Genomic DNA, 23638 nt, shown 5'->3' on the forward strand with positions numbered 1-23638 from the left:
TTCAGTCGAGGGTCACGGCTAAACGACAGAGCCGCTGCTCTGACGGCTGTTGGATCTATAACATGGAGCAGAGTGAACATTTAGAGAACACGTGATAACCTAAGTGCTCATCAGTGGATAGAAAGTATACTGTGTGGACACAAAGCTCACTGGGTAACAGGGACTTTGGGCGTGTGGAGTTTAGACAGCAAATAAAACATAAGATAAGATTTAAAATCCAGTACCACTGAGACTTGGCAGAATGTGCCACCTGAAATCTCTAAATACTAACGAAAAAACCTTAAACATGTGAATTTATCAAGTCTTTTAATAGTTGTTTTTTCAAATGATGCACACAGAATGAACAAAATCATATCAATCAAAAAAAACAACATCTGATTAAACACTTTCTTTTTTTTAAAACAGCATTTCATATGAATCAGCCGTCACCACACACAAAGACACACACTCAGAACACACAGCCCCTATGTTGTAATCTGTGTGAGGTGTTACCGTAGGTGCATACATCCCGCAGTCGATAAAAAGGGCTTGGGTGAAATGACTCGACAAGGAATATAATTAATCTTTAGAGTCTGTGGGTACAACAGCGTTACTGGATGTTGTTCTAGCCTGGTTTCAGCTAAGCCAGTGTGCGCTACCTACATGTGCACTCACAAGTGTTACAAACCAGGACGTCATTAGTTCTAACCTGAGCCTTCATCTCAGGCGGCCGTGGTGCTTGAGAAGCTGCGATGACGATGAAGCGATAGCAAAGCGGCAGAGAGAGCCCGAGTGGCTGCCACTGATGCAGGCGAAAGCCGCAAATACAAAATCCTTTACGCCCAAGGCTCTCTCCCAGTTTGCCGCACTAACAAGACTATAAACACAACAAGAATACGGACACAAATCAAACCATGGAATGATTAAGTAAGAGAGCAGTGAGTGGACAACTGCTGCTTGTCTATAAACTGTGCAGATATTGATGTAAAAATTAAAAAAAATGGCCACACATCGACAGCTTCCATGCACACAGCACATCAGTCGGACTGCTTTCAGGGGACAGCAGAAAGAAGGACTCTGATCCAAACACGGATACTAAAGAAAACTGTAAAATGACAAAGACGAGGATAGTGTAGTTTGTAAATATTTGACCCTGACAGCCACCTTCCACTTCACACACGCAGAGGGATGGGGAGAGTTAAAGCTTTTTGTTATGCTGTGTTTAAATAGAAAGTACCCCAAAATAAATACGCCCACAGTGTCGATTCACCTGCTGATTGCAGATGCTAAAAATAGACTGCGGGTTGCAGAGAAGAGGGGCTAGATCAAGATTGAAGAGCCTCATGCAGAGAAAACAGTCACGGGAATACAAGTGTCACAGCCGTCTCGGATTGAATTAAGGTTGGGGGGGGAAGAGTCTCAAATATGTTCATTCACACAATTCTTCACAACTTAATGTTGTGTAATTTATGGTGTGAACAAAGTGAACCAGACATCTCTTTAGAAAAAAAACAACATGGCTCAAAATGAGACAGTAGGTCATTGACCAGCTGAATGAAGCAAAGAGTGCAGCCTCCTGGCTCCTGCACTGCGGCAATGGTAATATGGTCCGTGGGTCAGGTGAGGGCGAGCAGGAGGAGGAGCTGACAGGGAGTCTGCTGAGGGCGGCGGCCGGGTCAAACGTACTGGGGTTCTTCAGTTCTTCAGCGCGGCCTCGTAGGTCTGGAACACACACTGGGAAACTTCTGGAGCTCTGCACTTCAGAGAGACCTGGAGGAGGAGGAGAGGTTTAGAGGGACATGTACAGACCGAGCAGGCTTAAGAACATACAGGACACACATGAACCATTAACAGCAAACAACACACAAGCTGATATATTGAATTTTAAAACAGCCATATTACCAAAATCTCCTTGAACAACCAACATGTACAACAAACATGTTAACTTGTCCCACTGTGTATGACAGGTGCTTTACAAATCAAATTGCCTTGCCCCTTGTGCCTTTATACGATAAGAGACACTTTTTGAGCAAATAAACAGTCGGCACCATTTTTCACCTTCAAGCAACACTAGGTCGATTTTATACCTTAAATTAACAGCTTTAAAATCACGTTGATGGTACACAAAGTCATTATCGGGAGAATGGCAAATCGGTCTTTGCTACAGCGCTGTTACATGCTGGAACATTACAGCTTGATTTGTGTCACACATCACACATCAACAAGTGGAGCTCATCAGTGTCTGTGTCGGCATCATGACAGAACCACTGAAGAAACTAAAGAGGACATTGTTGGAGGAAGGGAAGGGGGGGTGGGGGGGTGGGGGGGGGGGGCGACAACAGGGCACAAGGGCGGGCCTATGCATAGATTGCAGTCAGGAAATGAAGGAGGGACACAGTTTTCTGAGGAAGGAGGTGTAATAAGCTCCTGAAGTGAGACTTTCATAATAGTATGAAGAAGTTGTAACCGGCCTTTTTTTTTTATCTGCAAACCTGCCCAAATGTAATGATTCTACATGTTACAACTGCAAGATCCTCAAACAAGAGTCACATCTGCAATACTGCATTAGAGTGATGCTACAAATGAGATCACAGTAAGTAAATAAATCGGAATAACCTCCCTCGTTTCCAGGAGACAAAATTCATTATTTTTCCAGACATGAAGAAAGAATCCCTTCTTAATTGAGTCTTATCGGATAGACACAGAAATACAGACAAACAATTCACTTGAGAAAAGAGAGAAAGTCTCTTCGCTCTTTGAAGTCAGTCCCAGCTGGAGCTGGTTTAGGATTTGATACAGAGTCTCGAACTGAGATTTCCTCCGTCACACTGCAGTGGTTATTTCCAAAAGGAAGGTAGCAGACGGCAGCTGGAGCTTCGGAATAACTGTATCATTGGTGCTTAATGCTTAATCAGAATTAATATCCTTTGTATTAATTCACATTTCCAAACGTTACATAAAATAATTGCTGTTTAACAGGCAGTGCATTCTGCTGCGAGAAATAGAAACCACTTGTCTGCAATTACCAACCATCCATGACTGGTTTTCACTGACAAGTACAAACAACGCAGCAAGATGCTAAATACACAAATACGTTGTTTTGTTAAAGTTGTGTAATTAACTGTCAAGTTTGATATAGCTCTACTTTCAGTGAGTGATTTCTCTTTTATTCCCTCGTTTTTCCAGCAAGTACTTTGAGCATTTTCTGCCAATTATCAGACAGCAAAGAGTTAACAGGAGGAGAAAGAAGCTGCCTTATTCCCAGTGTCACCAGACAAGTTTTCATTTCTTCCTGTTTTCATTTCAATTAACTTATTGATTATTATTATTTTCTTTAATTCAAATAGCTTTTTATTATACAGGAAATTGAATTAATATCAATATATTTCAACATACATTAGAAATATAATTAGGGTTCCACTAGTATATCTGTTAGCCCCCCCCCCCCCCCCCCCCAAAAACGGCTCATTTATTTTATTTATTTTTATACGAAAACTTAGTTTACAGATCAACATAGAAGATGTGAATGTTCATTTCTTAATTTAAGTTATATATAATTGGATGTAGAAGTTTTTTTCTTTTATTCATAGCTTTTTATAAAAGTTTATGGTTAAAATGTTATAATATTTAATGCAAACCCTCAATTACATTTATTTTTCATAAGGGTTTGATAGCATGATTTTAGGAATTATTGCCAAATTTCAATATATATCTTCTGATATCATCCATATTGGTTATCCATATCAAAATATCAATATCGGTCTGGCTCTTGATCAGCTGACCAGTTATTCAGCAGAAATGCAGTGAGTCATTGATGTGAATGTCCCACTGGCCTCAGCGAGGAACAAGTGAAGGTCAGGGATTGTGCTGTGGTGGAGATTACGGAGCTGCAGTGAAATACAGCACTTATATCACAGCTCCTTCAGTGTTTCCTCTGTGCACTCTGGGTTATTTACTGATGGCATAATTTTAGGAAGCTCCTGTCAGCAGGGGGTTAGATGTGAGGAAATGCAGATGCTACCGCCGGAAATGCGGATGCCTGAGTTGCACTGAGTGCAGCCTGCTATCGAGAAAGCTAGAAACTAGAAAACAAGCAAAAGGGAGCTACATTAATGATGGAGGAGACTCCCCCGAAGGTTTGTATGAACATAGAGACTAAATCGTATCAGTCTTTGTTCCTTCATCCCATGACAATGAACTGCAAAGGTTATAAAAATGAGACAGGTACGTGGGGGACATATCTCTCATCTTGCAAGAAATAAAGCAGCCTGACAGCACTGCATGAGTCAGAGTCCGTGGAAATGTTCTTTTGTGATGCGCAATGCAACGTTGCAACAGGGTCAAGCAAATATAGATGCTTATTCAATGCATGATCACATTTTGGCAAAGTGAGATGCATCTTAAATGTAAAATACTTAAATTCAACTGTGTTTACAAGGCAAAAGCCGTTGAACAATTCAAGAACGAGTCATGGTTAGGGCTTGTCCCTTTGTTAGATTCATTTTTGCTTGAATCATCAACTTTATGTGTTAACAAGATAACATTTAATTTGTTTATGAATAGAATGACAAACAGTTTAAGATCTGACAAATTAAGTCAATTCATTAAAAACCCTGTAATAGTTTACCACAGGGCTTCTCAATCAAATGTAACACTACCAACAAAGGTCTAACTGAGAAAATTCACTGTCTCATAGAAAATACAGTATGTTCCATAATTTCACCCCAAAATATAACTTTTGAAGAAATGTGTGGGACATCTATGTTTGAATTCACTTTGACCAAAACCATCAGAATTAACAGCACAAGATATGGGAAGAGAAAACAAAGCAACACCACTGGTCACACAGTTGCCATGGGGACAGGAGATGGCAGATGAGCACTCCATGCTACAAATCAAAAGGATAAGATATCTCCCCATTTTCTGAAAAAATTACTTTAACGTATAGATGGGCTAAGTGCAGGGAAATGAAAAGTTTGAATCAAACTGAATTTTGACATGATACCAGCTAGAGGCAGACATAGGTCGCTTTACGTTACCACAAGAAAGTGTCGGTGACAACATGGAGAACACAAACACGCATTCAGCAGCTAACAACATATCCCTCAGGAGTTTGTAGAGAACAAAACCAGAGCAACACAATGACTGCTCAATAAAAACTCAGAGGGGATGATACATCATTTTGTATTCACAAATTGTTAACATAGCCTTTTCTCTGCATTGGATTAGCAATGTTAGGCCTAGTTACAAGTTTGCAGCTAAATGTCACTTTACTGCACCGCACCACATTATCTGCATTCACAGGCGTCTGCATCGCCCAATATTATTTGGATTATCTACAGGCCTGGCATGAGCTTGCAGTAGGTTTTTTGTCTCATCTGGACGGATATAATTTCTAATACGAAAGACGTGGACAATTTGATTTTATTATTTTTAAGTGGAGGAGAAATATTTGGCCCAAAAAATATCAGCAGTAGTGTGGACAAGGCAATAGTCTGACCAGGCTGACAGCAGTATGGAGTGTGTAATTGGGGCACTGCTATAATTTTTTAATATAAGTGGTGAGGCATCAAGGGACAGCTGGGGTCAATCATGTTTGGGAAATATAAGAAAAGTAAGTAATTTTCACACCTTAAAACAGGTGCTGAAAAAAAATGCATCTCCACGTCATGGGAATGAATAATAATCTTTTTTTAATGTTTCGTCTACAAAAGCGAATTAAAACCCAGGAAAACGAGCGCTGGCAGGGCTTTACTTCTTCATGTCTAAAAATAGCTGCCAACAAAAGGCTACGGCAGCTTGGCTTTAATGTGCCAAGAGAGTGCAGGGACCATGCAGCAGCCAGCAGCTCACAGAGACGAGCGTCAGCATACACATCCAGCATGCAGCACACAGCTAACTTTAAAGTCGAGCTGCGTCTTCACTAAACAATTTATGAACCGTCTGCAAAAAGTAGGGGAGCCTTCTCAGCCGCTGTGAGGAATTATTTGGACTTCAATATCAAAAGGACAGAGAAAGTACAGTATCAGCTGATGGTGGCAGAGAACGACCTCCTGAATTTATGTTACATCAGAAACAGACACACAAGGGAAATATACAAGAAATCTAAAGCAAGGGATAAAACAAATGTACCAAACCTCCAGCAGGGTTAAAGGGCACACAGTTAATACTGTACCAATAATCATTACTTAAAAAAACAGGGCCAGGTCAGGTGACTAAACTGATGAAGGTCAGTGAAACGATTTAAAATTCAGAAGATTTAATGAGAGAGGGCTGGGAGACTGACAAATTGCCTTGTCTAGACGAGAGAATACAAGAAGACAGTTAATAGCACCTTATAAATAAAAACATGATCCGAAGCAGTGTGTGAGTGATGAGTGGGAAGGAGAGCTCCGCCAAGGTCACCGTTCTGGACCGGTCAGGCAGAAATACACCGCCAAACAATCCGTGACCGTGGCACCCTGACAAAGAGGAGTGACGGACGACAAAACCATGGAAGACGCAAACAAATACATGTGCACGCACGCACACACACACACTTGAATCACTGCACAATCAACTAGCCTGGCCCCTCCAGCACACTCATCACTCAATGCTTCACAGTAATCTCTGTCTCTGCTTGTACAAATCAGTCACTGTGATGTCATGTGTCTCTAGAGCGACAGCGGCGTGTGTTGTAAAAAGGCCTTCTCGTGTAACGCCAATATGCTGCAGAGGTCTTACAAATGTAGGAAACAAAAACAAGTTGCTCTGTATTATCAAACATGGGGATTTTTAATTAATTAGAAAAACGTAAATTTCAAAATACAAGAAACATCTCTTTTTATCGTAATAAAAACATAATTTAGCCATACAGACTGGGAAAAAAAGCAACCGGCCGACCCAGACCCGACAGACATTCTGTTTACATGTACAAACCAGAATTGTCATACAACAGTCACAAATGGCATATTACAACTCCCTTCATCAGTTTTATTGAGCAACTTAAGTGCTGCTTATTAAAACTAAATGTCCATCTCAGCTGTTGTTTATTTTGGCAGCTAATAGTTAATACAGCAACTACAACAGTGACAGGACTAATGAATCCAGCTCATGCAGTACTCACCGTGTAGTTTGGGTTTCCTGCCTGCACCCTCAGCTCGGCCAGCACCCAGATGCCATTGCTGAGTTTCATGGACTGATACAGCATGTCCTGACCCTCCACTGTACGCTTGGCTATGGTGAAGATGTTGCTGCCCTGCAGTTTGTTAGAGGCTGCGTCTGTGGAAAGAATACAAAAAGTTATTAATTTTAAATGTAGAAAGCTGAACCTATCCTGTCTCATCTGAGAGAGCTGCTCATGTTTAGTATTCAGTTTCTGTGAATAAACATTGTTATTATTCAGTATGAAGTGTCACACACTGACTCCTGTCATGCTCTATTGTTGTCTGCTGAAACTACCATCAAATGTACAATAAACCATGAAGGATTTATTTTTCAACTATAATCCCTTAAAATGTCCCCGCAGGCTGTCGGTGCACTGACAATACAGTCGCTTATTTGAAATGAACTTTTCTCCTCAGTCTTACTGCTGCGCTCCAGCCGGATGTGAAACGTTCACTCTCTCTGTTCATGAAGAAATGTAATCTGTGGAGGGGAAAATTCCATTAAGCTGTCATTAGGAATTCTTCTCCAGTTCAGCTGCCCTCACGCTTGTGTTAAACTAGATTATCACACGTAAATAGGGACTACAGCTGATGAGTCTCATCAAATGCAATTTGCACCCGCAACGAGGGTCTGAGTTTTCCCCCTCTGCTGCTCTGCTCATCTGTCTTCACATTTAAAAGAAAGTGTGGGAGATGGTGTGTTGTGCAGGATGTGTTCTTCACCTCAATCACCCTCACGTTCTCTGTGGCGTTCTCACCTGAGTTGAGATGGCAGTCTTTGATCTGAAACTGGGACTCATTGTCATTAGGAATGTCTTTCCATGTGGCGAGGAACACCTGTCGCTCTGTAGAGTAACAGACAGTCATGAGATTAGTCCAAATACAGAGCACATGCTGAAATCGACACAGTATGAGGATAGCAATAGGATTTGTGCTAAAGATAAATGCAAACTGTGGTGTAGTCGTGTGTGAGTTTTTCTGATTCTATACACGAGAACACAAGGCTTCCTGCTGTGGCTCTGGAGCATTGCTCTGCGGCTTTTGGCAGCAATCCTGCTGCTAGCCCCATTAGGAAGCTCTGCCCGGTGAACTGCCAACACGTTTTCACAGAATAAATCAACGAGCAACATAAAAATAAGGAGAAAAAAAAAACAGCCCAGAAATGGCATTGTGTATAAAAGAGCAAGTGTGCAGCCACACACAAACGCACGCACAAACACACAAATCCTACGTCAGACCTCTTCAAGGGCTCAGATCAGACACAATGATGCACACTCATGGAAAGACTGACGTATGTGAGTGTCATTCACGTCAGCTGAGTTTTGCGGCTTGTAATGAAGAGATTAAGCCAAGACCCACTCACCCATCTTCCCGTCCTCTACAAACAGCATGTTGATGGGGTACTGGCAGCTGAAGTAGAATACGTCAATGTTGTTCTTAACAGCCACCTGCGAGAGTAAACATATCCAAGATGAGTCAGGAGGAGGAAGACGACAGCAGGAGAAACAAGAAGAAATTCACGGGTAATTACTTTTCAAGTGCCCTTCAAGGATGGGCACTGATGGTTTAGATTTGTTGTTTACTGAACAAGAGGGCTCCGGGCCATTGGGAGTCCTACTCTCTAAAGCAGTTTTCAGATATGATATGACCCGTGTGTAAAATACGTAGAATTGGCTACGGAGTTTACCCAGGGTTTGCCTTTCACACATTCACAGCACAGTGGGAGGTTCTCTGCACAGACGCGTTAAAAAACAGCATCAAATCCTTCTTATTATTCAGGCAAGAGGTGGATCAGCAGGGTGCAGCAGGCAGAGGCAGAGGCAGGGAGAGACAATTTAACTCCGCTGCGAATATCACGTGATATTCTTGACATCACACGGTCACCGGTGTCGACTCTTTTCACCACACACTCTCTTGACACAACTGTCTGTGCCTTCTACTTGTAGGACACCTCTTTTTCACAGGGTGATATTTGTTTTTTGGCCGGCAGTAATATTGATCAGGCTACTGAAGAAAGAGGAGCTGAGAGGGGGACACTGAGTTCAGTCAGAAAGGAAGTCAGACTTATAAATGATTAATTAGGGCATCTTATTCCTCGGTGCAATGCGGGACTACACAAACTATAATAGATAATCTATCTTTTTGAAAAACATATTAAAATGATAAATTAAGTAAGACAAATCCTAGTCTTACACATTTTGATTGGCAAATAATAAGACATTAATCTCTCTAACACTTTTGATAATTGTCTGTCATTTTTAAGCAAGAAATTATTTGTTTTTCAGTTTCCAATTGCCTGAGTATTCTATGATAGTATATTAAACGTGTAGATTTTGTCAACTTAATTAAGCCAGTGTTTTCCAGAGTATTAATTCAATCTATGGCAGTAAGACAGAATATGCATGTGCACATATTAGATGATACACTGATCAATCCAATCAAAAGCAAAACTGCAACATTGAATCACTTGTTAGAAGAGCACTCACACTGTCATTGTGGAATATTATGCTCCAACAAGACAAAATAACATAGACCCTTTCAAAGTAGAGTAAAAAGGTACGCAGGGCTGCCGAGGCCAGGGGAAACAAAGGCGTCTTGTGCTGCGGGACCACTAATGACCGCCCCCCACCTCCATCATCCCTCGACACTCTTATCTTCTCTCTCCAGCTGCACAGAGCAGCCGACAACCATTCTGCCCAGTTAAAAGAACCACCCTGATCAAAAACAAGCCCGCCTCTGCTTCTCTTTATTTACAACTTATCAAAACCGCTCTGACGGCTGTTTCATGTTATAATTCCCTTTTATTCACTGCCTGAAAATTCAGCAGTATTGGTGATCAGTGGGGAGGGGGGGGGGGGTGCATGACTTGAGTCATATTTTCAAGACAACACATGAGATGCAGTCAGGTCCATTAATATTGAAATATAAGATACATTTTGGTTTTATTTATTATTTTAGTTCTAGATCTGTAAGTTTTTGATATGCAAGGACAAATGAAATGTGTTAAAACACTGTCAACTTGAATTAAGACTTACACAAATTGAGCAAAGTTAAGTTTTTATTTAATTATTAAAAACTTAATACAGCCACATCTAACAGCTAACTTACACTCTAACTGAGAGCTGTCCTGGTTTTCAAGGACCTGGGTTCACTAGGAAGCCATGAAAGATATAACAAATGAAGGGAAACAAACAGTTTGTTACCTGCAGGTTATTCAGAGGATCCATCTTCATAACAGGGCCCACAGTACTGAGGGGAAGGGCAACTTCAATGCTCTGGTTTGGGCCGAGAGGAGTGAGAATCTGGAGTGGACCAGCTGGAGCAAGACCAAAGCTGCAGAAAAACACACACGGGGAAAAAGTTTCAAAAACTTTCTAAAAATATCAAAATCTCAGCTTCCATCGCATCCAGGTGGTTCTTACCTGTTTCTGTTGAACTGGATGGCAAAATCAGTCATGATACTCATTGCTTTATTATTGAGGGTCATCTCCATTTGGATGACCCCTGCACGGCGGGCAAAAGTGCCTGTTATCTCCAGACCTTTGGCCTTCATGGCAGGAAGCCAAACCTGCAGAGGAATAGAATACGATTTTTAATTATGGATACATCATGGACACATATGGTTACATCAATCTGTAAAATGTCTTATCCTAGCTTTTCAGAACTCACTGCTTTAGGTGCGCTGTTCACCCCCGTAGGAATACCAACTCCTCCACCGAGATCAAACAGGTCATCCAGACCCCCGCTAACAGGGGCATTGAAAGAGGCAGGCATTGCAGCTGGAGTTGGAGCGCCGAAACCAGCCCCCATCTGTGAGTAACAAAGCCACACGTTATCCTAACACGTTCCATTTCACACTGAGCTGCCCGACAAAACCTTTGTAGAAGAAATTACTTACAGCAGAACTTCCTCCAAGGTCTCCGCCAAGCTGAGTAGAAGGTTGAAGCAGAAAAAAAGTTATGTTGTTGCAACATTAAATCATCTTTGGGGAAGTTGGAAGTGGACGGAGGGAGGGAAGTGAGGGTCTAAAACGCTGTTCAGTGAATGATGACATCTATGGGGTTTATTCTATTAATAACAAGGACGCATCAATGTTTCTCATTTTAGGTGTCTATTGTAATCCATTATTTTTTTTAAGTGCTATTCACTACCTTCATCTCTAGTGATGATGAAAAGGTTGGGGTACGGTGGAAAAAGGATCTATTTCTATCCGCAACTGCTGAACTATTGTGTATGAAGGACAATTTCTTACAAATAAATATAAAATCACAAATAAATGGAGCGGGAAACATAAACTGTGTAATACAAAGTGCAAACAGGCACAGGTCAACGGCTAAGGGGGAAGGGGGGGCTATTCAGAGGACAAAGTCGTACACCAGGGGACAAGAAAGGGATCTAGGCTGGTGCTGGCCTTGACTGGTCCAGTGAGGTCTCCTGGACCAACCTCAGTGGGGCTGTAATCTGGGGGCGATGGGGACTGATTCGGGAGCTGAGGTGACTGAGGAGTGTCCGTCCGCTGAGGAATGGGCGGCTGATTGAAAGACGAAAACACATCGCAGAGCCCAGAGATAAGAGACGGACTCCAGGATTTAACAGCATGCTCACTCTACTTGTCACTGTAACCACTGATGGACAATGAGGAATGAACATGTCAGACTGATGCATGAGAACTACAGTAAAACAGCAGTGGGTAAATGAATCCTCTAAAATGGTCTGACATGGTTTATCAATGTGGTGCCCTCTCCCTCCACGTAGTTACCGGCTCAGACTCATCGCCCATCTGCAGGTGCAGCGTTAAACAAAGAAAGGAAAACACACAAGGGTCAAGAGAGAAAAGAAAACAAAAAGCACCAAGAGTAAAGAAAACAAGAAAGAGACATATTACCGTCACCAGGTCCCACTGATAAAAATCAAGTAGGATGTGCTGTAGCAGCTTTTCAGCACCAGGAAGTTTATCTCAAACAGTTGTGTGTGGAACACCTACCAAGCTGTCCAATCCTCCTCCAAGTAGGTCCATAGCACCCATTTGCATGCCAGAGGTGGGGGGTGGTGGACCTGTGGCGGTAGGAGGCGTCAGGTCCAGATTAAGCAGATCTCCAAGGAGGTCTCCCTGGGATTGGATGACAGCAGGAGGTGCCTCAGAAGCTCCGGCAGCAGAACCTGTGTCTGGGCTCTCACTCTCCCCACTAATAGAAATAAACAAAGACATGAAAAAAAAGAGTAACGTTAATTTTAATAATGTATTTAAATGGTGATCGGGCCTGATACCTGCTGACTGTGATCAAACTATTTGAAAGTCTAATTTGCTCATAAACTGCTGTCATAGCGCCATCTAGTCAACTCAGTCTGAACAATGGAAGTAAATGTAATGAGCTGAAGGCACCAAGCAGCCTGACATGACCCTGCTGGAAAGTGGGTTGCTAAGCAGATATAAACAGCAAAGTCAAGAAGCTAAGTCCACTTAAGTAAACACACCCTTTTTTCTACAGTGTTAAAAAAAAAAGAAGAAGAAAAGAGCATGACTCACGATCCAACATTGCCAGTGATCCTCTTGTGCTGAACGCCACGGCTGCCCTCCACAAAGGCACTCGGTGGCTTGTGGTATACAGAGGCCAGAGTACCGATGTGGCAGATGAGCTCCTCCAGCAATGTGGGCTCGATCAGATCCGTCTCCTCTGAGATCAGGGGCTTCTCAGCCAGTACCACCTCCTTAGCGGCCACAGGGTCTGTGGAGAGCAGACGCCAGTAGATGTAGCCGCGGTCCCTGAGGTCTGGGTTATCAGAATCCTGCAGTAAGAGAGGGAGGGATGAGGGATTGTTATTTATGGAGCATATTTTATAAATTCTTAATGTTAGACTCTTTTCTGTCTTTGTCTCCATATGAGTGACTGAACAGTGATCAAAAGATCTCAAAAACCGAGCCTTGGGGTAAATCTTGAATTTGGATAATGTGTGAGACAACCTGAAACTGTACATTTTTATAAAGGGTGTTTTCTCCTTGTTGTTGCTTTTTGCCTGCAGGAAAAAAATCTGTTGTATTTAATGCTGTTGCAAAAATATTATATAATAAAAGCCTGTATGTGTGAAGCTTATGATGGTAGTTTTTTTTCGATATCATTCTCCAAGAGAAACTCGGCCTCAACCCAAGTAATTTTCAAAGCCACAGTTGTCGGTGCTCTATCAGACTGCAGCAAAATGAGGAGTTCCTCATGTTCCGTCATCCTCGTATAATTAATGATGAAAAACAAACATAAAAGAGCCACTTCTTCCTTTCCGTGATTATATTTCTCATTAAAGCTCTAGAGGATATGAGACAACAAACAACGATAATTCCCAGCATTACACTTTTTACTCAATTATGTTGTTTAATGTTACTGATTAAAGCATGCACATGGTTGAGTAGTTCATATATCATTATGCAGTTTATTCTAATTTGTCTGCTGAACCTCACTTAAAAAATGTTAACCGTTAAAATGCTGGTTGACCACCTACAGAATCAAGCGTTGTCTTTAAACAATCACACGTACAATTTACAGAGATGCTGAACATGTTTTGGAATCTTTATTTTGGTAATTATTGACCTGAAAGATACAAATAGTATTGGGGCTGAAATAATGTGAGATGGACTTAATGTTTTTTTTAAATCAACTCACTATCTAAAACAATTAAAATGCAGACCTTGTACCTGCAGAGTAAGCCAAGACCACTGCAGTCATTACTGTGGTAAGTGCAGGGCTTGGTTTCATAAAACCATTCCAATACTCCAGTGTCTCAACAACAATAAAGTAATGAAAGGTCTTCGGAATAGATACAAAAAATAAAAGCTAAGAAGTAAATTCAGAAATCATGTTGATGAGAGAGAATTACTCAGGAAGAAGACACGGATGGTGTGTTCAGATGAGGATAAAGCAAAGTGAGGGCTGTCACACAACTGTACATGGAGGTGACGGTAGGAATGTGAAATGAATGCATCAAACTATGTGTAGACATATTTTTTCCTCACCTGTGTGGCCAGACTTAGAACCTGCTGCACCAGCTCCTGGGTCTCAGTGGGCTTTTTCAAGAACAACTTGACGATTGCCGTCAGAAGCTGCAACTGCACCTAGAGGGCACAGTGAACACATACAGAATGTTAAGACTAATCACATGCTCATTTTAAATACAGCTAATGCAAATCAATTATGGCTAAAAAAGGGAAGTCTAACTTAGTTTAATTCTCAGGTTTCCCATGGGTGCCACACCCTGCTAAATACTAAACAAACCACAACACAAAGGGACCATTCGATGCAAATGCTTCTCCTTATACCCACAAACATCACTTAATATAAATCTACTAAGCCTCTTCAAAGCAATAACATGAATCTATTACTTAGGTTGAGCCTTCACAATCAGTTTGGTTTAAACCAGTAAAGAACTCAGGAAAATGTGATCCAGTGAAGGTTTGTGCTTCTGAGCCACATATCCTGTGGTGGCTGTGGCTATCAATCGCAATGTCTGTGGTTTGATCCCCAGCTGCTCTTGTTGGCACGTAAAAATCAGCAAGATACTGAAACCAAACTGGTTGTACACTCAGTGTGTTAGAATGTGTATACATTAATGAATGGCAAGTAGCTTTAGGGGGTAATCAATTAGACTAGATTAGTAAAGTAAAGTAATCATCTAGGATTTCATTTATCCTGGTTACAACAGATTTTGTCAGTTAAATTAAAGCAGTTCTCTGTAGTACTCTGTGTTTCAGTGTGGCATGTCACTTCCATATTCAGAGCTTAGCAGCAGCCACCGGTGGCTTTAATTATTTCCAGCTCCAGAAACCAAAGTGAGCTACTAACTGCCAGCACCGACTGCAAATAATTGGGGCCACCTCAATAAAAGGCACTTTTATGTTTTCTAAGGAACAACCTCCTTGCCCCCCCCTCTCCTCAACACACCTGAGTGCTTTCATCGTGGAATCCCTCCAAAAAGCTCTCAAGCAGCTCATCAGCATTGTCAATGCGCTCAGCGTACTCTCCCACGATCCAGATCATGGCAGCACGAGCCTCCGGCTCATCCAGGGAGTCCAGGTTTTCACACAGAGTGGCAATCACACTCTCATACCTGGAAACAGACACATGTGACGATTTTGCAAATGTTATAGAAGAATATATAATACATAGTAAGTAAGTAATTGATTTAAGGCTACATGAATACATTTTTGACCACTAGGGACAGCAAAAGCATGAAGAGCAGCAGACAGAAAACATTAGCATCACTCCGTAGATGTGTTTTCTGGAAGCCTGACAAATCTAAATCCAATATTTACTGGCGTTTTACAACAGATCTTGTGCTTTGGGTCCTTTGCTTGTGAGATGCTCAGCCATCTGCTCTATCTGCATAAAATGTTTGATAAGAGCCAGCTCCTTTGACATAATGCACTTCTTACAAGACATGTCAGAGAGGAAAGATTTAGTTGGAGTCTAATTAACAGAAAAGACAGAAGTTTGACTAGCTTAAGGCCTAAGGCATGGAGGGGAGTAAGCTTTCCAAAGCCGCTGCCTCAGAGACTCATGACTGCGGTTGATGGTGGACTGCTGTGTGGCAGAGGTGTCTGTCTGGCACATGAATCCACTCTGTTGGAGTCACAGCAGTAGTCACGCTCCAGTGTAATGTGCCTGACGTTTCACTAGGTGCAATCAAGAAAAGAAGTTAAGTGGTGTCCACTGCAAATCCCACACTGTGCTAGTAAAGACATTTTCTTCTCTGAAAACTCTCCTGCAAGTCATTTAGGACAAAGGCCAAACTGAAAACACTTTGCATGTATAATGAGCTTTGCCATTTTAAAGAATATAATCTGAGAAGGGAATATAATCAGAGAGGCGGTGAAGTGGAACAAGCGACTGCTTGTGAATGAAACTATGCTTGAGTAAGTAAGTCTAAAATGTCAACATCCGACAGCTTTTCAAAGCATTTAATAGGTCTTACAAAGTGTCCCACTTTGATGAAGGGGACCAATTCTATGGCATTTACATTATAAAGCACTCACATTATACATTTTTAGGACTGAAACCAGACTAAATACATCAGGTGCTGAGTAATGTAATGTCAAGGAGGGAACCTACTTGTTGGGGTACTTGCGGAAGATGTCCTTGATGACCACGATTGCCTCCTGCACCACATAGTTAACCTTAGTCTGGATGAGGTCTAACAGGGTGCTGACACAACGCTCCGCTGATTGCTAATGAATGGAGGGAGAAAAAAAGTTGGCATTATAGGTCTATATAACCAGAAGAGACATATAATAATAATCAAGACATAGGTAAAATCTAAAACATTGGTTTGAAAGTAAAGGAGAAGAAAATGACCTAAGCGTACACTGTTTTTTTTCCAAGCATAAATCTATTTCAACGAAGTCATAAAATCATGATATACAACTGTAATTCATTGAGGCAGTATGAAAAACACCCTGCCATGATGACAGAGACACCTTTGGTTCATCATATAAACACTAACTGGAAACTAACTCTTGCTTTAACGCTGACCTACATAGTTGCCACATCGATGTAAACAACAAACCACTTGATGACAGTATTACATCATCTGCACTCACCTCTACTTTGATGGCACAGCGGCCAATGGCTCGGACCGCTTTACGGACAAAGTCCACATCCACCTCGGTGGCGTACTCCTTCAGCTCAGCCAGCACCTTCAGCGAGACAGACACGTATCCATGTAACGCAGATTATCCTTTCCACAATATATATATTCTGTCTAAAAAAGCGCCATTAACAACAGTGCATAACAGCAGTGATATGTGTTACCTGAGCGATGTTGGCTTGAGATGCTAGACGAATCATGATGTCCAGCTTCTCCAGTTTCACATAGATTGGGTCATTGTACTTTACAAAGAAAACCTTCATCTCGTGCTTCAGGATCTCTGGGCTAAAAAAGGGACATGAACTGTTTTTATAATATGTGGCAACTGACTTGGATAGCCATACAAAAGCAAGTGAAATTTGCCATGCTACAGTAATGCAACTTCTCCCCAGGTCATCTCCCCACACTTACCGTCTCTGCACGATGAGATTGATGTTTCTTAGTGCCACATACTGCAACTCGGGCTCCGCAGAAAGCAAAGTGACCAGAGGTGGAGCCAGTTTCTTAAGCAGGGTGCCATAGTAGTCCAAGTCCTTCGGTAGCATCTCCATGAACTTCATTAAAACCTTTACTGCTGACAACACCACTGCCGAGTTGGCATGCGAGAGCCGTGGGGTCACACGTTCACAGATGCTAGTAGATGTTAATGATATGAGGAGGGAGATAGCAGAAAATTTAATGGAGTTTACTGGGAATGGGTTTTTAATGATATGCAGTGTTAATGAAGCCAGCGTTTGCTTTTACCTTTGGGACTCACGGTCATCACGAGGTGTGTAATTGGCCAGGCAGTCAAGGATGAATATCTGTCCCCACTCTGTGCACTCATTTAAAGCTGTCAGCAACTTGTTGATGGTCTGGGGGTTCAGGTCCAGTAGATTACTGTTGGGATGAGACTCTGCTATCTCCGACAGTGCCGCCACTGCATTTGCTACAACCTTAAGATAAAGACAAGAGAACAGATAAATGATGACAGGAAAAAGTAAGAGCCAACAGTTATAAATAAAGACACAAAAGACGCCACTGTACAAACTCCAGTCTGGCATCAGGTTGGAACATTAGTATGCCAACCCAGAGCAGAGTATGTAGCCAGCTCGGTCCCCCTGAGTGAGAAATCTGTCCAGCTCAATGGAAAATCAGCAGGATGCCTGAAGAAATCATACCATGGGGTTGGAGTCAGAGATGAGGTCTTTGAGGGTGTCCAGGAAACCTTGGTCCTCCACCAACTGGGCGTTGATATCATGGAGCTTTGCCACACACACCGCGGCTGTCTTCCTCACGTATGGGTCTTCGTCCTTCAGACATTTTCGCAGCGGCTCACAGAGGTACTCCGTGATCTTGTCCACACGGATGCAGCCCATTGTGCGAACAGCGAGGGCTCGGATGAGAGGGTTGGGGTCTTCACAGTCCTGGAATACGTGGATCAGAGAGGTGATGGCTTAATTCACAAACCTTAATTTATTTCTTCATCATCTGACAGATATTTTGATTTTCATTCTGCATTGATATTCTGAAAGAATACAGTGACCCATTTGAGGTGTCCCCGTTGTTGTAGCACGATGAAACTGAAGAAATAAAATGCTTCTTCAAAGACTACAAAAGATTGTTTAACCTAAACTGACACCTTGAGGTTCTGGTTATTAGATCACTGATTCAAGAAGAAATGTACAGCTGCACAAAAAAGCATGCACGAGTTGCTTCTAATTATTGAGGAGAAAATGTGTCTTTCAAATTATTCAAAGATATAATATATATTTATATATTCCTGATACATTTCAAGTAGAACTTACTGTTCCTATTCAAAATAATTGTATTCCTAAATTCACTCAAAATGTTTGATTAGTTAACATATTTTCACATGTTTTACAACAAAAGTGATTGCACATTTATGGCAGACTAAGCTTTACCTTCACAAACGTGTTTACAGCCATGATAGCCATGTCCGGCTGACTCTTGGCATAGTTCATCAGGTAGAGATAGACCAGCTTTTTCAGTTCAAGGTTGTCCGTCTGCATGCAGTTCACAACATCTGGGAACAGAGCGCTGAGGGAAGGACAGAGTGGAAGGTGTTGAGTCACAGTACATAATTACACTGTGGATATTCCTGAAATTATTTCTCCTTTCTCACCTTACATCCTTGCCAACTGTCATGGACGCTATGACCTTCTTTACAGCCTCTTTCTTCTTCTCTTTCTTATCACTGTTCAGCTCTGCCTTGAGCTCAAAGATCTCTCCTGCATACACAAGAGGTAAAGATCATTCATCATGTAGCCTGTTTGGCTTGGAAAGGAGTACTGTACAGTAAAAATACTTCAAGACAGTTAATACTGGGAAAAAATATTACCTGGGATTTGTCAACATTTAATAGATTCTTTCTGACTTTGTACTGTCTGTAGAGATACTTAATAAAGTGTCATGTGAACTTCTCTGGAAAAATGACAACGGATTTTCTGTTGTTTATTTATCAATGATTGTGTTTTATATTAAACGGGGCGAGATCATCTTCCTTTGGTTTATTCCTGTGTTACTATGCTGCATTTCTGCATGAACTACACCATAAACCTACACTGTCAATTTTAAATCTAGCTACTTAGAGTTTCCCAGGCACAGTGAGCCGTTAATCACCCCCAATCTCCTACAAGATTTTAGCAACACTGAGCAAAGCCACAGGAAATGCAGACACTGAAGGAAACATGCTCCTACACTTGAGTCTCAAGAAATCCTAAATAAACAGAGTGTAGACACCATCACTCATAGTATCCGTGTGTGGGAACTTGCTTCAGGGATGTGTGAGGAAATCAAAAATACAGCAGTGGGGCCCAGCAGGACAGTAAAACCTCTGAGAAGTAGTGCTCCATATGTCTAATCGGATCATAAATAACCAGAGCTGTTAAGTTAGAGGCAATAATGTTGGCACAAAGCAGGGTTCTAGCATTTTTCTTTGTATTTTTTTCCAAGCTGTAGTTGAGTCAATTCAACAACAGTGTTTATTAAATGATACATTTGGGACCATTCAGCTTGAGCTAAAAAAAACATCTCCAATTTAATTGACTGGATGATTGTGATTGTGTAACACACTGTGGTGCTTCCATTGCAAATTCATTTTTCTGAAACCACTGAACAGCTTTCAGTTAATTGGACACTATCAAGGTGAATCCAAAAAAAAATGTCCAGGTCCCTCTTAGCAGAGATAATAATTCAGCAGAATCCAGTTGAGCATGCCACACAATACACAAAGCACTGTTACGTTAAAAACGTTAACCATTTATCGAACAAATTGATAAAGATTAAGCTATCAGACCTTTCTTGGTGGTGGTGAAGTACTTGGAGTCCGTCATCTTGGATCCAAATTGTCGATTCTCCTGCAGCGTGCAGAAAGAGAGAAAACGATGATTGTATCTTTTTCTGAAGCTTGGGACAATCACAAGAGCAACAGGAAACACTAGAAGTGCAAGCATAGGGAAATAAAAGGAATTCCTGTCTTCTCCTGGACAAGTGACTCTGATCTATCAAAATACATAACAATGGATTCTGGTGAGAAAACGGACGCTCACATCTCCTCTTTCTGGGTCAGCAATATCTCTTTTACTGAGCAGTTTCCTGTTGATCCAGTGCCTCTCTTTAAACAATGTTCTAGTATATAGCTACAACAGTGACTGGTCTCTCGTTCCTCTTTCCCTTGAAGAATTGTGAAACTGTTTTACAGGAACACCTCATATATTACCAGAATTTAAGCACTAAACGTAATACGAGAAAATCCTATCTTTGTGAGGGTTATACTTTTATTTGAAAACTGTTAAGGAGTGGGTTTGATAGATTATATTATACAGAAAGGTGTTTATGTTATATAACCAACCCTCACAAATTAAGTGTTAGAAAACACCTATATATATAATAACAAACACAAAATAAAACCTGAATATTATAACCCTTTATGAAGGTAGGGTTTAGTGCTAGGATTATTGTATTAGTTTGTGGACCTAACAGACTGCTAACTGTCTAAGTCCGTATATGAATGAGTATGATAGTATAGATACTGATGTGGTCCATGGAATTTGTCTGTACTGAATGTAACAGATGGCTGATAATTCAATTCATTTAAATGACTTTCCATTCAAATCATATGACGCTGTACGGTTTGTCAGAGGGGAATTTCCCTTAAACAATATCAACATATCTTTACAACATGAGCTGTCTTTTAATGATCATTATATTAATGAACATTGCCTTTAATAGTCCGGATGTTCGTTAATATTACAGCGTTTACAGTAATCAAATGTGATTTATTTATAAAGAAATTACTTGAAGAGATAATGATGCCAGCAGATCGTAATGTTAACCGATATTTTATATCAAATGTATGTGTGGCTGAGGCTTGTCAATGTTATAACACCAGTAGTAACACTGAAATTGAACGATAAACCTGAAAACGTAAATAACTTAATCGTGTTAGTTTCAGTTACTGTTGAGCTTCAGGCAGCTGCAAACATCAGACAGATTGTTAGACTCCAGTCAAAAAGACACAACTTTCAAAGCAGCGAGTAACAACAGAGAGGGCAAACACTGATAAGAGAGTTCAGAAAAACTAAACTTATTGATCTGCACTTTATGCAGTTTTGAAATGAGTTTAGACGCAGTAGTTAGAGGCCAGGTTTGGAACCCAGTGAAAAGTCAAAACTTTATTACAAGAAAATTGCATTTTATTGTCCACATAGGACCTGGTCTAGGTCTGAACCCACTGTGCGCTGGTCAGAGCTGGATTACATTCTCTCAGACAAACCAGAGACTGTTTAAAGCACTGTTTCGGATTTTGAAACGTTTTACTCCATTTGTGACGTTAAACAAAACTATACTCCAGCACTTTTTCACCTCTAGGCCACAAGATCTCGAGTCTAATTCAAACTCCACTGAGCTGGGACTTCGTGTCCAACATCCTTCCACAACATTAAGAGAAGCAGAAAACTGTCAGCGTCTGATTCTCTCATCTTCAACTCAATCCACCCGATCATTATTCAACTATTAACTATCACCAGTGGATCAGCATTTAGGTCAAGTTATCAAATACAGGTAAGCGAATGGGAAGCTAACTTCAGCCTTCCTGTAGCAGCAATATAACGATTACAATATGTTACGACAATTCCCGCAGCTGCCAGCCCACCGTGAAGATGGCGTGCTCTCATATAGTTTATAACCAACAATATGAGCGAGTCACAGCAGCTGACCGTAACTTAACACTGCTAACTTAGCCACAGGGTACAGCATAGTTAGCTAGTTAGCATCAGGCTACATCGACGTTAAGGCTAGCATAGCTGGAGGTGCATTCAAATACGAGACGATAACGTTAGTTCAGGCCGTCTAGACTTGATAGTGATATCGTTAACAACGCAGCTCGATCGGTTACTCACGCAGAGCTGATTCGCCCATTCCTGCATGTTGGCAGTGGTGTGGTTTTATGAATGAAGCTGGTGCTAAATGCTAGCGCAGCGGTGCAGGCTCCCTGTCAGTGTCAGCTAGCGCCCCGGCCACTTCTCCAGCTAGCGCCGCTGAGGCATGACCTTCCGAGCAGCGGCTTATGGAAGCCTCTGCCGGGCTAGTTAAGCTCTTAATCTGTCTGCCAAGTTTAAACCTTCCCCCGTGAATTAGCGTACCTTCTGCAGTTAAATTTAGACGCGCCACACAATGAATTTGCAGAGAAAATGTCCACAGACATCTTACCGTGACAGGCGAGGCAGGAGCTGTGATGGCCTTCGTCCCCTCCCACTCGATTTACTTCCGTCTTCTTCTCTAAATATCGTTTGCAAACAGACGGAGCAACGTCAGCTTTCATTCAGAGACCGAAGAGAGGGAAGTGGTTCAACAGCTCCATCAACTACATGCTGCTTTACATACTGTCCACGAGACAAACATAAAAACAACTTAACATAAACATAAACATAAACACAACATAACATTAACATAACACAACATAACACAACATAACACAACATAACACAAAATGACACAACATAACACAAGATAATACAACATCAACATATACATATGCATATATACATGTACATAGCATATACATATCTATACATAAACACAACATAACACAGCTTAACATAAACTTTAACACAACATAACACAACATAACACAACATAATACAACATCAACATATACATATGCATATATACATGTACAAAGCATATACATATCTATACATAAACACAACATAACACAGCTTAACCTAAACATTAACATAAACACAACATAACACAAACATTAACCTAGCACAACACAACACAACATAAACATAAACACAACTTAACATAACACACACACAGACACACACACACACAAAAACATAAACATCAACTCAACATAACATAACATAAAAACAATCTAACCAACCTTACATTAAATAAACATGAACATACTGTAATAGATATTGCACTGTAGAGCTTGATCAATATAGATTGAATAGAATCTGATATAAGGGAGTAAAAAATAGATAATATTTAAATATATATATGAAAGTAATATTGGCAATGATTTTTTTTTAAAGTTTTTGTATCGGCAAACAACAGGGATACCGATGTGTCCGTGACAGCCTCATATCAGCCAATTGGTCGGGCTTCTGTTCAAAGCCACTGCAGAGCAAACCATGAGACTCTAATGTAGACTTTGACGTGTTTCCATAATTTAGTGCATGCTTTGTTTTTCAGTTTATTGTGTTAAAAGTAGGGGTCTCTTCTTAGGACAGAAAAGTCTACACAAAGAGATCAGCGTACTACACAAACTGGAGGATTTCACTCAGTGGGTTACAGCTTAAGTACAAAGTGTTGGTAAATCACATTGTGCAGGAGGAATAATATTATTGTTATTTACATTCAGACGATGCAGG

The 23638-nt window shown here is 41.1% G+C and overlaps 1 protein-coding gene across 3 annotated transcripts; it reads right to left on the reverse strand.

Annotated features, from left to right (window-relative positions):
• Window positions 1-289: 289 nt before the first annotated feature.
• ap1b1 (adaptor related protein complex 1 subunit beta 1) lies at window positions 290-22533 on the reverse strand. 3 transcript variants are annotated; one of them, XM_062381953.1, is made up of 24 exons: window positions 22467-22533; window positions 20053-20113; window positions 18880-18985; window positions 18659-18794; window positions 17915-18160; window positions 17499-17689; window positions 17166-17387; window positions 16919-17039; window positions 16708-16803; window positions 16220-16335; window positions 15053-15218; window positions 14128-14226; window positions 12652-12911; window positions 12109-12310; window positions 11884-11904; window positions 11569-11655; window positions 11023-11052; window positions 10794-10934; window positions 10547-10692; window positions 10328-10457; window positions 8488-8572; window positions 7883-7969; window positions 7085-7239; window positions 290-1749 (listed from the first exon to the last, which is right to left on the reverse strand). In XM_062381953.1, exons 2-24 carry the CDS (start codon window positions 20087-20089, stop codon window positions 1675-1677), a joined length of 2955 nt encoding a protein of 984 aa, XP_062237937.1. In that variant the 5' UTR covers window positions 20090-20113; window positions 22467-22533; the 3' UTR covers window positions 290-1674. The 3 variants fall into 3 exon arrangements, with proteins under 3 accessions (XP_062237937.1, XP_062237936.1, XP_062237938.1); XM_062381952.1 differs by lacking the exon at window positions 22467-22533 and adding an exon at window positions 22157-22287; XM_062381954.1 differs by lacking the exons at window positions 11569-11655; window positions 11884-11904; window positions 22467-22533 and adding an exon at window positions 22157-22285.
• Window positions 22534-23638: the final 1105 nt, after the last annotated feature.

The sequence above is a fragment of the Platichthys flesus genome, chromosome 3 (assembly GCF_949316205.1).
Source record: "Platichthys flesus chromosome 3, fPlaFle2.1, whole genome shotgun sequence".
NCBI classification, from domain to species: Eukaryota; Metazoa; Chordata; class Actinopteri; order Pleuronectiformes; family Pleuronectidae; genus Platichthys; species Platichthys flesus.